The 15,759-nt window shown below is 44.8% G+C and overlaps 1 protein-coding gene across 2 annotated transcripts in view; it reads right to left on the bottom strand.

Annotated features, from left to right (window-relative positions):
• The window catches only part of RAPGEF1 (Rap guanine nucleotide exchange factor 1), a 76,864-nt gene extending 61,116 nt beyond the window's left edge, over positions 1 to 15,748 (bottom strand). For both annotated transcript variants that reach the window (XM_026049385.1, XM_026049386.1), the window contains exon 1: positions 15,685 to 15,748. In XM_026049385.1, coding sequence (XP_025905170.1) covers positions 15,685 to 15,709 — 25 coding nt within the window. In that variant the 5' untranslated portion in view covers positions 15,710 to 15,748. The remainder of the gene's footprint in view (positions 1 to 15,684) is intronic.
• Positions 15,749 to 15,759: the final 11 nt, after the last annotated feature.

Raw genomic sequence — 15,759 nt, 5'->3', positions numbered from 1 at the left:
TGTAGGGTCAGTTCGAAGGCAGAGCACAATCAAGTCTTCAAGTCTTCCTGAGGTTTCGAACAAAAATGTTCTAACACGGGGAGATGACATGTTATTTAAAGCTCCAAGAGAAACCTTAGGAGAAGATACAATCTTAATTGGAGACAACTGGAAGCTATATCCTCAACTAGCGTAGAAGAAACAATACCCTCTAGTTCAGTCATTATCATCTCTGAATTAGACCCTTTGAGGCCAAGTTATTGCCTGTGACCTCTCGGTGCCATGTATTATTCTAAGACTGTTTGAAAAGTCTCCTCTGCCTTTGAGTGCTGAATGGTATTAACCTGATACTAAACAGGGAATATGGTCCTCAGGGAACACGTCCAGGAGGGAACTCTTTGGATGATGGCAACTCTTTGGATGATGGTCTGGGCAAGGCTAGGAGACCTAGGGAAGGAAGACACGCTTGGAAGCCACCAAGTTGCTGCAGCGCAAGAATCCTCCAGCTGAACTGCGTGCGAGCTTCCAGTTCACCCCATCACGGGGTACATATGTTAGCACAAATCCTCCTGGAAAAGCTCCCCATTGCAGCCTATCCCATTGCAGCCCAGCACCTCCACCTCCCATGGAGATGCCCAGGTGGGACTGCACAGAGAGCAAGGGCTGAAGGCACCTTCCAACACATCAACCACAGGAGACCCGTGCCCAGGAACTGCTGGATACGGCTCCCAACAAGAGCAGAGCTTCCCGGGAAGCTGAGAGATACAAGAGCCCTCCGAGAGCACCAGGTACTTCTGCCCCTCATGGCATCAACCTTGGTAGCGGAGAACAAGACGTGCGGTACCAAAGTGAGTAAAAATAACCTGACAAAGAAACGCTTAGGTCATTCCAGAGAAATAAAATAATAGCTCTGCTGTTAGCAGTACTGATTACTGTAATTTGTGGCCACAGGGGAACTCAATGCAATTTGTAAGCAATGAAATGTATTATTAAAATTGCCCACTGTCCATTTGTTAATGAAGAACTGCAATCTCCCCAACAGCAACCTGAAGTTCTTTAAAAAAAAAAAAGAAAGACAGGCTTCTTCAAAATTCAGCTTTAACCTACCTAGAAAGCATACATTTGGAATAATTTTCTTAGACCTTCCTGTTAGGCTGAAATTCTGGCATTTCTAAATATATATCAGCTTTGTGAGCTTAAACCTACACAAGGGAAGCTGGGTTGAAGATTGAAGCATTTCCCCAAGCTGCCAGTAGAATAGCAACACATTTAAAAACTTCCATCAAATTAAGTGCTTAATTACAATTCAGACTTGGTGACTCTGGAAATTAGGATAATCTTTGGGGGAATTTATTACTCTCCTACAAAAGGAATTACAACCTAAGAGCCAAAAACAGCACAGAGCTTGGAGAGTGTTCCCCATCAAACCACACCTTATGCTAGATTCTTCACCCTCATTTCAGGTGAGATGCTCAACTTAATTCCTGACTCTTGAATGTCAGTTAAGATCAGGATCAACATGAGTAGGAGACCAAGATGTGAACAGTAACCCTATGGAGAAAGGTCAGAAACACCGACGAGAAGTTTGTTGTAGACAGACCTTCTCACATGTCTCGTCTTGGGGAACGTATTAAAAGGCAGGTCCACGAAGTCAAGCAGTTCTTGGAGGTTTCAACAGAGCCACTCTCATGGTCACCAAAACACGGTTAGCAAGGCACGGGCAGAGCTTTGTTGGCCCAGCCTGTTGCTCTGGGTGGCATATCTGTGCACAACTATTACCTGGAGCTCACGCAAGTGGGGAGATCCCAGCGCTACGCAGAGCAGTCCAGCCCTCGCGCCAGCTACGGGGGGCTCCTGCGCTCTAAAAACAGGAATTAACAACCCACTTGTGGTGCATATCGCTCAGCTGATCCCGAAAAGCAGAGAGATGTGGACACTGCCTGCCCTAGAAGCTCCCGGGGCCCGGTGAGGGACACGCAGAACGTTCTCGCCTCGCTACCTGCGGCCGTCTCGCGCGCAGGGATCAGAGGTTGTCCGATTGTCGCCGGCACCCTGCTCACAGTGCGACGCTCCAGACAAGCTCAGCGCCTTATGACACATTTCCCTTTTTGATTCATGAAATTATTATACCACAGGAAGCTGAATCCCGCTCTCAAAATAAGCCAGGACTTCCCAAGTCTATGAGTCCCTCACCCACCTCTTGAACTAGGGCCTGAAGAACCACAGGCAGCAGCAAGAGAAGCTCGGGAAAAGGCTTGGGATTTCCTCTGCTCTGATATGCGGAGCTCCATATGCTGATATATCCCTAATTATTTCCAGAAAAAAACTTGTAATATAAGGTCAGGTCAGATCAGTCAGACCAAGGCCATAGTTGGCAGAGCCCAGGAGCTCAGCGCTGCTGGGTGGCACCATGTGGGAATTTCATGATCCAAACAACAAAACAACAGCTATTTTTCCCCAAGAAAACAACCATTACAAGCACTGAATGAAATGCTAATTAATTGAGAACCAACTATCTTTTTTTTTTTTTTTTTTTTTTTGGGAAAGGTGTCTAAGAGGCTGAGAAAAGCCAGCTCTGGGGATTAAAAAGACAAACTAGGGAGAGGCCTGGATTTTGGGAGCATGTCCTGACTGTTACGGGCCTTGAGAGAAACCCGTGTGAGGGAGCATCAGCGCTTGAGGAAACGCTGGGAGCCAGAACTGCCTCCCTGCAGAGACAGAAGCTGCTGCATCAGCTCTACACGGGATAAATGAAATATATTTGCACCCTGCAGCAAGAGTCTGGGGAGTGTCCAGACAAGCCTTTACAAATATTAACTATCCTGAACTTAAACGCCTCTCTGTAAACAGTCCTACAGACTTTGATACCATAAGAACCAGAAACTTTCTGCAACATGAGATACCAAGCAACTGGAAATAAGGAAGTAGTTACAGATATAGCTCAACCATACTTAGGTGCTGATGGCTTAAGGCTGCACTGTTTCCTATGGGTATATCCATGTTCCCACAAGATTTTTCATGTGGCTTGCTCCGAATGAGCTGCTGCCCTGGCAACTGCTGGAATCAGCACGTACTTCCTGCCTTAAAACAAAATTGTAAGTATATATCAGCACAGAAAATCATACGCTCTTTAAAACAATTCCTGCTGGAGTTTAGAAATCAACTGGCCACTTGCCACCACCACTCCCTTACACAATGGTCACACCCTGTGCCCGGCTGGAAACCAAAGGGCTCAAAGGGAAGATGTTTTAGAAAAGTTCCCAGGGCAAAAACACATCGGAGAAGCAGTGACCTGGGCTCATGCTGCTCTAATGCAGGAATAAAGAGGTCATTCCAGATCAATTTTCCTTCACCGGCTTCCAAGTTCACATGAGGAGATTCCCTGAAGTTTTCCTTTTGCACCCCTAAGATTCTACAATAGGAAGAAACTGCAGCACAAGATTGCAAAATAAATCAGAATTGCTGCAGATTAAGTTTTAAACTTTTGCTGGTATTGCAAAAGGCTAAAAGGGGGGCTGTTTGCCAGCTGTGGAGAGTTCTGAAACTCTTTCGACATCAGTTTTACACCAAAGACCAATGTTTAGTGATCAGCTTGTACAGCAAGTGCCTAAACACAAAGATCTCCTTGTGCAGCAACGTGGCGCAGAACGCAGCCACAGTTGGGCAAAGCGTTGCTACACACACTATTGTATTAATTGCATCTGTTGATTAAACCACCCCGAGAACAGACTTGATTCAATCACGGGCTTTATAATACAGTACTGAAATGCTACTGTAAGTGTTGAGATGGATGAGTCAACAGATAAAACACAAAAGCATTTGTAAAGAGACTCTCACACTAGAGTCACTCGAAAAGCTGCACAGTCGCACAAACAACAGCCTTTTTTTTGACATGGCTTGCTCATATAGTCCCAACTTGATTTTTATGTGATGGTCTGGGTTTGTGCAAACCCCACAGTCAAAACTGGGTAAACACACATACACCAACATCTGTGCACAGATAAAAGACTGGTAATCACACATAACCAACCTGAAAAATAGTTTAAAAAGTCATATTAAAGCCTAATCCTCCTCTTTGAGGAGCTCACTATGACTCTCTTCCTTCTTCTGGGATTTTTCTCCTGGTTTTGTGGTAAAAAGTTCCTTGAAACCAGCATGAGAAGACAACATTGAGCAGAGATCAGAGCACCACAATCTACTGAACGCACATCTGTCCTTCCATTCTCCCTCAAACTGAAATAATTCCTGCTATTTCGTATAGCAGATTGATTTGGGCTGCTGAATGCAGGATACCTCTCCAGCTCACAACCACTGCAAGGTGCCATTCGAGGAGATCATTCGTTTGGGGGGCAGCTCGTGGCATTATCTACCCATCAGTTCTCATCTCGGCACCACGTCCTGGTGCTCAGAGCTCATCGTGAGCCCAACCCAGAGGGTTTTGGCTCCTGCAGAGGATGGCACTGCAGGACGGGCAGACTCAGAGGCTTTACGTTGTGTCCAGCTCCATCCCAGAACACAGCCCTGCGCTACGGGACACCGATCCACCTGCAAACCCCTGTGTTAGCAAGGAGCAGTGGCACCAAACAAGGCATCGAGTGATGAACATCCTCAACCAGCCTGGGCCTCAGCGCTTTCCTAAATGTCCTTTAACAGCAATGTTAAGGTGGGCAAAAACACATTTTTCCCCCCCATGATTTTACAACGTACGATAATAACAAAACCTAATCAGAAACTGCAGCAAGGCGATAAAAATTCCAACATTTCCCCCAAATTACACAAACATGAGGTGATCAGCACTAGCTTTTGGCTCCTAAGAATACCCAGCCGCTAGCATGACTACAATTATGATCTTTCACAGGCAAGCGTGAGGCTCCAGAGAAGCGTGTCCAGGTGGGTCAACATCCCAAGTCTTTCCCAAAAACTTCTTATATCTCCTCCTTTCATTCTCCCACTGCACGATGCTCGGAAAGCATCTTGTTTCCTATCAACTATTCATTTGCTATGAGAAGCGCTGGCTTTGCTCACTCATGCTTACGATGTACAAGCATGAAAATCACTTTAATCTCCATCTCTCAGAGCAGATATCCCTTTTCTGAGGGCTGTCAAAATAGCATGCGCTTCATTTGTAATTTTGGGCCAAAAAAAGAAGCGGTGGGGGGAAAGGAAACATCCAAGCAAATAAATTGCCTCTTCCATCTCACCCAGAAGCAAAGACAATTGCTGCAAAGCATGCAGTTTGCATCAGTAAGCACAGCAACATAATAATTCTGGGTTATTTCAATTTTAAGGACATTAAAAAAAGAAAATCCGGTAATTTTCAGCTGGATTTCACCTGGCAAACAAATCCTTGAGCCAATGTCCAGAAACCATTTCTTGCCAGTTGCAGAAGAAAAATTCTGGAGATTCTTCATCTGCTGGGATTCAGGATAAAGGGGAATTTAAAGCTGTAGCAGGCTAAAATATTTTGGGAAAGGGAGATCTTTTCATTTGCTTCCAGTTCACTTAATGTTATCAACACAGCCTAAAATACTCTGACAGATAAAGCAGGCCCGAGTTCCGCATCCAATACACTGCAAGCACATACTGCATCAAAAACTGTTCTGCATTCTCTGCTCGGGGAAAAGAGCAGGGAATGAGAAAAAGAAACGTTATCATTTACAGAGAAAAAGCAGAAACCTCTCCACCTAGATCCATTTGTTTTACTCTGCCAGTATTGACAGATGAGTAATGAAAAGTCTGCTGCAGACACAGGCTCTTCTTCAAGGCAGCATCAGTTAATAAACCACAACCGCAGCTGCAAAAATATTAAGGAATTCAGCCAAACGACTCCTTCAAGGGCACAGGAAGATAGAAGCAGGAGCTAAATTTCTTGCTTTCTTACTAGTTCCGAAGCCGAGATCAGAGTGTGCAGCATCTCCACAATTCTCACCTTTCTGGACAGGAGAACTTGAAAAGCAATTTCAATAAATACATCTTATTAATTACTAGTATTTCTAGCATGGTTTTTGCCAATATGGTAACACCTGAGAGCTGCTACGCTGGGCTGTCAAAGCCTTTTAGATGTGAAGTACCCAAATTGAGAAGAATTAAATGATAAAAGTAAATAAAAAAGCCCAGCATTTAGCTCTCCCATAGCTCTCCCACGCGACGACGCTGGCAGCTTTGCCAAGGTGGTTCTTTGGCATGGTGAGCTCTTCCCCCTGGGTATCAGACTCCGCAGCACAGATTGGGATCTCTGTCCACAGCGATGCGAACTGAACATGAGCTCTAAGGAGAAGTCCAAAATCACAGCCCCGTTTCATTTGATGTGGGAAGCTCTGGGATATCTCTAGTGGAGCACCAGCGACCTGAATGATCAACAGCTGCAATCCCAGCTCACGTTATTTATACCAGCCTTAAGTACTTGCAGAAGTTGGGAAGCATCAAAGCAATGACGTAAGTGGTCAACAGCATCAAAACGTTGTTTTTGTTGTTATTAGCACTATTACACACCTTGTAGCCAGGCACTCTCAGGATTTCGAGATAAACTTATCTATCCAGTTGCCAGATAAAATCCCTCAGATGTTTCTGTAGGTTTTTCTTCTGTATCATGTTAACCTCAACCAGAAAAAAAAAATAAGAAAAGGAAAAATAAACATTCAGGTGATAATTCTGAACACGGACAAGCACGGTCTACTGCCAGGTAAATATTTTTTCCTTATGCAGCTGCACATACCAGGAAGCCACAACAATCTGGCCGATCTCAGGCACTGACGCAAGCTCTACCGGCGCTTGGGCAGCAGGACGGTTTCGATCCTTTACACCTTGGCCCTTCCCAGGCCGGCAGCCAAATGAAAGTGTCGAGAAATTTTCCTGTCTTTCACTTGCGGTGTAGCTGACGTCTCCCAGGAGCCCAGAAGTATCCGAGTGAACTATTCGCCTTAGAGTTGAGGTCTAATGATCAGGGCTGTAATTCAGGATGAAAAGCCGAGAGTAAGAGCTGCCAATGTGTATTTAAAGAATTTGTATAAATGCCTTCACCTGAGACAGGCAGGGAGCAAAGCCATGTTTGTTTAGAGACTATCTGGAAATGTATCCATCAAGTGATGAGTACCAACCTCTCCCAAAACTCAGTTTTAGGGATGCATTTGTCCAGCATCACAAGATTTTTCAGTTTTGAGCAGCACTCCATCCTTCAGTGCCCCGATAGGCTCCTCCAACCTGTCCCCAGAAGACGCACATATTTTGTTCCCAAGGATTTTGTTTCTCTTTGGCATTCCTCATCCCAAGCCAACCAGATCACAAATCAAGTAGTCTTTGTTCTAATAGCAAAGGAAAGCACTTTTTATCAACATTTTTACCTTTCAGCTGATGCCAAACCATCCCTGGCTGACAATGCAGGCCGGCATCTCCCGGGCTGAGCAGAACCAGGGAAGCTGCAGCAGCTCCACTCTAAAACTCTAGCAATTGCTTCATCTTCAGGAACTCGCAGCAAATAAGACAAAAAATGTTTCTAGTTTGTAGATCTGCCACTAGTAACAGCTAATACTAAGTGAGCTCTTGCAGACATCCCCTTTGTGGTGCATAAGGTTCTTTCTTTGGCTGTTGCAGCAGTGATTTGCACGAGGGAAGGGATTTTCTTGGGGGGAAGGAGCCTTTTCTGAACTCTGGTTTCCCCCTGGAGAGTCAGGCAGCATGAGGGGGGCAAGCAGCACCTTTGCTCTAGCACTGCATGCAAAAGGCACCTCAACCTGCGAGGAATTAATGTCTCATCTGCACATAGACAGCACAGCAGTTTGCTAAATTACTGCACTGAACCTCATGAAATCACACTGTGAAGGAATATTTATACTCCATTGCAATAAGCACCCAAAAAGAGAGCTCTGCCACAGGCTGGGATTCTCCTCCCCCAGACCTCAGGGTCAATATTAGGCATCGTGTCTGCACATGCAGAGTCACCACCGGCTTTTCCCAGAGCCCGTGCCATAAAATTGGCATTTCCAAAATTATATACCCCATACTGAAACATTTTGACAGCTGCTTCAAACCGTGAGGGATTAGAAACTATTAGAACACAGATTATATTACAGCTAAAAGGTATTTTAGCCCTTGTATACACAAAATTGTACCTGCTTCAATACAGGTGCAATTTGAAAGCACTTTAGCAAAATTGAGCAATTCCGAGCCAGAATATTCACAAATCTTCATAAACATCTCTTATGAATTTATCTAATCCTCATAAATGTAGAGACAAAAGCTTAAATGGTACAAGCAGCTTTCAACACGAGCATGCTGCTGCAAGAAATTTGGGGAGGAAAATAAGGAGTCTCTATGCAATAAAGATCCATTCGTTCAGCCTGGACCTTGCCTATACCCAAAGGCTGCACCAATTAATCCAGCTGAGGCTAAACCAGCGTCACTCATTGCACAGATTTCAAATGTTTTTTTGAGAATATAACCAGATTTATCTTATTTCTGCGACTTTAACAGTAAGATAAATTAACATTAACTAATAATAAGGCAAATTTTAAATGAGAGAAAGCCTGCAAGACTGAATGAGCAGGTGACTGCAGGCTCAGTTATCTCATCAAACAGCAGTGGGCATCACACAGGTCTTAGTTAAACAAAAAGAATAAAACACATCCCATGTGTGCTAGTGACTCTGAAATCACAGAGTTGATGCTGGGTGGCCAAATGGAGCACAGAACAGCCACATTTTCCCTGCTGCCATAACATAGACATTATTTTGTGTCTCTTCTTTCTATTTCTATTTGTATTTCTATTTATCTTTCTAACTACAACACACTAGTGACAAATGACCAGTGTTTTCAGTGACAAGGAGCAAACAGGCACCTACAGAGCGGAGCAGCTAAGCTGAAGCAGAGAATCCCCCACCCCAAATTCTCACTATGTTATCTCAGGAATTGCTCATAACGCTGCAATGCAGCCCAAAATAACAGGCTGTGTCACTTCCATAAGCAGAAACTCTTTTGGGGTACTGTAAAAGGATAAAGCAAATCCCAAAGGAAAATTGTGTTTTAAATAGCACTGTCCTGCTAACTGAAGTCCACCTTTGGAAGGCCCCAAAGATTTGCTATATAGAATTTGTTGGAATCAGCTGCATAACTAGAACTAAAATATTGATTTCCCTGGATGCCCTTGATAACATGATGTTTGGTTTGTAAAGGAAACTTTCTAAATATGGAATTTATTCCTGGGGCTATTTTACCACCTCTTGGGCAGTAAGGCCAGGACAGATCGGCAGGCTGAGAAGTACAATAAAAAATTCAAAAGCTAAGGGATAGAACATGCTGTAGATGTAAAGACAATCCTTTGCTACCACTTCAATAATTAAAGAATACCTGCAAATTATAGTCTAACACTTTAAGACAATAAAGTCAGTGTATTGGTAAAATTCTATCAGGTTTAAGTGTTCAATTGACCAACCAAAGCTGCAGCAACTGCTCGCTCTGATTTTACCAGCTATGGGCACCTCTTTCTTAATTTTAAACCACTACTGATTTTTCATTTCTTTCCAGAGGCCTAAGAAACAAAGCAAAATGCCATCATTTTTATCCAAAACAAAATTGTCCAAGATTTTAGTATGTAATAACGAGTCCTTTCATTAGAGACGGAAAATGAAATGAACCCAGAAGACTAATTACCAAGGCTTATAACTTTCATATACCTCTTGTCAATTCTAAAACCTTTTACTTCTTAAGTTAGCACAAAACAGAAATAAAGTGTATGAAAAATGTTGACTCAAACCACTAAATAAATGAATGCCATGATAGACCCTCACTAACTTTTTTGTTTCTGTTTCCACCCTCTTCTTCCTTCCTTTCAACATGAAAACACTCTCTCAAACTCCAGAGATGAGCAGCAGTGACTAAAACAGCAAACAGATTTAACATCAAGAGTTTGTTTTAAAACTTAAGAGTCTTAAGTAAAACACGCAACGCAAATAAAAGTGGACTGAGCATCAAAATCATGAACTTTCTTCATGTAATACATGGAGACAACATTTCTTTCACACATAGATGGAATTGTTTCCTCCATATACATCAGTGCCACACACTACAAGAAGAGATAAGAAATGTATTTTTAAGAGTGCATGCTCCGGATCAGGTAACGTAGCTGTAAATTTGTCAGGTCACAGCAATGCGAACAGCAGAAGCGAGGAACATTCCTTTGGCAGCATGTCCTAACCTGCAAGATTCCTCTCTAGCAATTCCCGATCACTGAAATTCATCTGCTCTCTCTTTGCAAGGGAACAAACTCCAGTGAAAACTGTGAGCATCCTCCTCCTCTTCTGCATCTTCCTCTACTTGCAGGCAACCTAGCCCACCATTCCCTTCTAACATCTGTGCCTTGGGCTTCCTCTCACTCCTTTTCTGTTATTTCCAACCTTTCCATCAGCATCTCCCATTCACGATGTTCCTTTGTCCTTCTTTGTCTTCCTTTTTATGTTTTTTATAAGCAACGGTGCACAGAGGTCAACAGATTTTAATTCTGCAAACTGGCATAGGTGTGTAAGTCCCCCAAAACCCCAGAGCTCTAATTTGAGAAGAAAAATCTGGGATGAGCGGCATTGAAAACCAGAGCAAATTACGTACCTCTACATGTATCCAAGTTTGGCAAAATGATGGGGATAGTGGCTTGTAGGAGAGCGGAAGAAAGCTGCTCAATCCCTTACCTGTAGCTCGGACATGAAATTTATTGGCTTTTAATAAACTCTGTAGTCTCTGGAGTTTTTTCTGGCACAACGACCAGTGATGCTCTCTGTCATCTTACCCTACTGGGGTACGAGGCTATGTGAAATGAGATAAGCTGCCAATGATAACAACAGTTCCGGCTGTCACAGCAGCTCCAGGGCTATCCAGGCTTCTCTGGCAAGACACCCAACAAGGGAGAGACTGCGTTAGGTCGGATTAGCTGGCAAATGCCTCTGCCAAGGGCAAGTGTAACATGTCTCTGGTTTCTTTAAAATAAAGTTACATCCACTTGTACAGTTACAGTTAAGATGCTATAAGGGTCCAAGACTGGGGCTCTCCTTTCAAAGCATTTGTAAGCCAACAACAAAGTCTATTTTGCCAGTTCTGTCCACAGACTTTCTACTCAAAGGTAAATAAGTGGTTGATATATATTTAAAGCAGAGTCCTTCCAGTAGAGCAGAGGGGCACTTACTAATAAATGGCATCACTAGATTATCAACTGAGGAATCAACTGCCATTCAAGGATCTCAAAAAGAATGGATCCCTATGGAAACTTAAAAAAAGAAGTAATTACAGATTTACTCCCTTCCCCAAGAACAAATACCAGTTTTCTTCCATTCAGGCAATGCAGTGCAACAAGTCAAGCCACGCTGACATATTACAGGTCCATCACAAGCAGGAAATGTTCTCTGCAAGGGAAACACCAGACCCAGACGAGGGACACTTGTGTCGCATTCCCGAGGGACTCTGCCCTTCCACTAATGTCTCTGCTTGCCAGAAGGAGGTTAGCAAGTGCCAGTAGGAGTTACCACCCCACACAATCACACCAATAGATATATTTAGTCATTGCAGTTCAAGGAAAACGATTGCTTATGCTCAAAATAAATTTGGCAATTGTTTCCAGCTTCAGCTTTTTCACCGACTGAGGCACAACCCAGCTGCTCCACATTCCTGGAGACTTCAGCTGTCCCTTTTTCCTTCCATTCCTTGCCCACTCCTTTCTTACAACCGCGGTGACCATCTCAGCCCTGCACCACTTATCCTGCAGGCTACATTGCTGAACGTTCCAGCTTTGAAGCTACGTGCTAGGACATCTGTCAAGCCTAGATCAGATGCCAGGTTAAGACATCTCAGATGTAGAACTTGCTTTGAAAATCACTGCTTTAGTAAAGTAGCACCATGCACTGGCCAAGTGCAAGGTTTCTGAGTAACGTGAGTCTCCACTTGCAAATGATAACAGAGTACAGTGGTCCAAGTACAGCTGAACCAAAATAAAGCAGTTCTGCCTAGTACCTCACCTAACCACCACTCAGAAAAAGGAAGGGAAAATGCAGAAAATTTTATGTAAAAAACACAGAGGATGACTTCTAGACTAATCAAATGATCAAGGGATGATCATTTGATGACTAAAGGCAGCTAAAAAGCTATTTTCCAAAATATATCATACTTTCAAAAACAAGATAACTGGAAAGTGCATCTTAATACAAAAACATTCACAGGTGCACAATTCAGAACGGTGTAAATCAGCACGGAGGACTCTGGACAAACAGGAAAGTTCCTCCACCGATGTGTATGATCAATTAGCCTTCTGCATTGCACTGGTCTTTTATTTTGCCATTCTCCTAGAATTACCAACATATGTTCATGCTAACAATTTCTTAAGGAGAGACGATTTTGCTTATCAGGAACCTGCTTATCATTAACTGGTGAAAACAACAGCATTTTCAGTCTTAGTCTGCTGGGAATAAATATATCCAGTTTTGTGGCAAGTTGGGTAGAGGTAACTGACAGTGCCCCAAGTAGCTAAACACTCAGCACAGCTGTCTCAAATAAGCTTAGCTTGTCTCAAAAAAACTCAACCAGGCTGCAAAAAAGCTTGCAAAGCAACTACAAAATTTGGGCAGAAAACATCAACTAGAAGAAACCTTCAAGGTATGGCATCCATGGGTTCTTTGGTTGTCATAAAAGGGATTCCTGAATGGACTTTCTTCATGGACGAGCTTTTGGTTTATACTTGTGTCTGACTGCTCCCTTAGTCTCCCTGAGCGATGCAGAGTTCAGCTCCTTGGAGCATGCAATCCATCAGGTAAATAAATATAGGAATTCATGTATTGCCATGGTAACAGGGAAACCAAGCCGTCTGCCGCCTTCTCCACTCTTTCTTGGCATCCTCATTTTGGATTACAGACCAGAACTGCAAGACTCACTGCACTGAGAACAATGATATTCCGAAAACAAAGACAAAAAGTCACAAACACAACAATTTCAAGCTACAGAAAACACAACATTGGATTCTATCCTTTCTGCTTAAGTCAAAGCGGGTTCTGCTTTCAAAATGTATCTGCAAGTTTCCTGAGTGAAGCTTAATGGAATAGGGAATTTAATACTAGTAAAACCCAAATATATTATCCTACTATACATTACCTGATGGCTCCCCTTCACTGCAACACGGTGCTCTGAATTACTCCATGGTGACTGTTGATTAAATAGCAGCACTGCAAGGCTCCAGAGGGACTCTCGTCCACCCTTTTTGGAAGACAGGTTGGTGGCTATTATCTATTATCATTTATTAGAGGTTTTTGTTAAGCACTGACGTGTGTTATTTAAGGACCCAGGGAGCAGCTGTATCTAAGATCTCCAAGGATCTACCCTTAAAAGATTATCCTTTTTTTTCCCTCAGGCTGACTGGATGGACATTTTCTTCTTCTGTAAGGAAAATGAGTCGAATCAAAGCCTAAACCATATAGGCTTTGGTTTACCATATAAACCATATACCTAATATAAACCATATACCATATGGTTTATAGACCATAAACCATATACCTATATAAACCATAAACCTAAATATCTGAAGATATTTAAGATCACTTGTTAGCAGCCAGTAGTCCACCTTGTTTATAACACAATGGGTCTTGCATATATTCCCTTTCCATAAGAACAAACACATACAAGTGCACACAAACAGGCGGACCTCTTAGACCTCACGGTATCTGTTTTATGATGCTATATCCTTTGTTCAGCAACTGCATGTATTTTGACTAATACTGTCCCAGATTTACGGCAGCATTATAGACTGTGTCTATTAGGTGATGCTATTAACCAACCTGTCAGTCACAAGTTCAAACACTCAAAAGGGGTGATCAAGCACATACTGTACTGAAACAGCTGGATTCCTCCTTCCTTCCCGTATCTCTTCCAGCTTACAGTCGGGCAGGATCTTTTTTTGTTTTTTTTAATACCCTTTTTGTGAGAAATGAAACTAAGAGCAGGTGAAAAAGGAAAATTTGTGGGATGCACAGTTACTATTAGTCAGCAAATCACCACTATGCTACACGTGCGCCACAGGAATCTCCTGAACGCTTCCGCACCAGGACTTGCCCATCGTATCCCACACCCCGCGCGTTCACAGCACCCACCTGGCACGGATCCTGTCCCAGGGCCCTGGGTGCCAAGGGAGGGTCTCTAGGCTCTGCGGAGCCCGCGTTTCACGTGGGATTTTGGGCCCTTCTGCTCTATTGTTTCTGGAAGAGCAGGGCATTTGTGTGCGTCTACAGGCACCTCCCCGCGTTCGAAGCCCTCGAGCTGCTCTGCTGGTGCTGAGCTATATTTACTACTCTCACAGGGTTATTTACTGCACACGAATAAACAAAATGTGATCACTTATTTATGCATCTGTAATTACCGTCTGCACCGCTACCAGCGTTTGCTAAAATCCCAAGCCAAATTCACCCCTAGCATAAACAAGTGTCATCTCTCGAAGCACTCACCCTTATTACACACTGCTTAACACCTCCTTTTACTCAGTTACCTGCTCCCAGGGTCCAAAGTCACAGCGAGACACCAAGAAACACTGCAGAGATAGAGGCAGCATCGCAAAGCAAAGCACGAGGCGGCCACACGACGCAAGGGATGGTCATTGACCTGTGATATTTCCGTGATTTCTGTGATATTCTGGAGGGATATTTGTCCTGGGCTCATGACCCAGCACTGAGAGCTGCAAAGGTCCCATGTCCTGCACTTCAGAGCAGTCTACCCCTTGAGGCCACCCCTGAACCATAATGCAAGAAAACGCATCACACACCACGCGGCCAGAGCAAAACAGGGTGGGATGATCAAAACCTGAGCACACTGCTACCAACTTTACCCTTTTGGGAAAAAGAAATAACAACAATAAAGGGATTCTTGGCTATATCCATGGCTGCTGCCCTGCAAAGCCTGAAGCCTGCACATCCCGACAGCAACTGAGGAAACCGGCCAGCAAGTCCTTACGCTAAGGGAACCACAAACAAAACATTGATTTCTATTTTTTTCCCCCTCTGCTAATTGAAAGCAACCTAATTAAACCGAGTAACTGCACCGCTTGATTTGCGAGGCACAAACTGAACCTCTACGCGTCCCGGGGTGAACAGCAAGGGCAGCCCCGAGTGACAGGGAGCTGGGGGTGCCGCAACGCGGGGTCTGCACCAAGGGGAACCGGGAAGGGGACGGGGGTGACATGGGGAGGGGACACGGGGGAGCCTATGAGGGGATACACGGTAATTGGGAAGGGGACACGGGGTAGAGACACGGGGGAGCCTGTGAGGGGATACGGGGGCATGGGGAGCCGGGAGGGGACACAGGGGAGCCAGAGGGGGGACACAGGGAGCTGGGAAGGGAACATGGTGAGCCGGGATGGGGATATTGGGAGCCGGGGGTCAGCCCGGCCCCCCAGCCCTGCCCGCGGCCTCCTCCCGCCACCCCGGGCCGGGCAGGAGCGGGGAGAAGTTGCCCAAGTTGCCACCGTCCGTGGCCGGGTAGGCCCCGAAGCGCCTCACGCCGCCCCAAAGAGCGGCGCGGCAGGCAGGGAGGGGAGGAAAAAATAGCAAAAAGGGGGAAATAAATAAAAAGGCGGAAGCCGGGGCCGGGCGGCGGCGCGGGCAGAGCATCCCCGGCCGGGCCCGCGCTGACAGGAGCCGCCGCGCGGCCGAGCGCGGCCGGCGGGGAAGGCGGCGATGGCGGCCGGCGCCCTCACCTGCTTTCTCGATCTTGCCGGACATGTCGGGGCCGCGGGCCGGCGCCGAGGCCCAGCCGCGCCCGCCGCCGCCTC

This window comes from Nothoprocta perdicaria, unplaced genomic scaffold (genome assembly GCF_003342845.1).
Source record: "Nothoprocta perdicaria isolate Ctin4 unplaced genomic scaffold, notPer1 scaffold_6, whole genome shotgun sequence".
In the NCBI taxonomy this organism is placed as follows: Eukaryota; Metazoa; Chordata; class Aves; order Tinamiformes; family Tinamidae; genus Nothoprocta; species Nothoprocta perdicaria.
The sequence above is the reverse complement of the archived record's forward strand: the minus strand, read 5'-3'. Positions and strand labels throughout refer to the sequence as shown.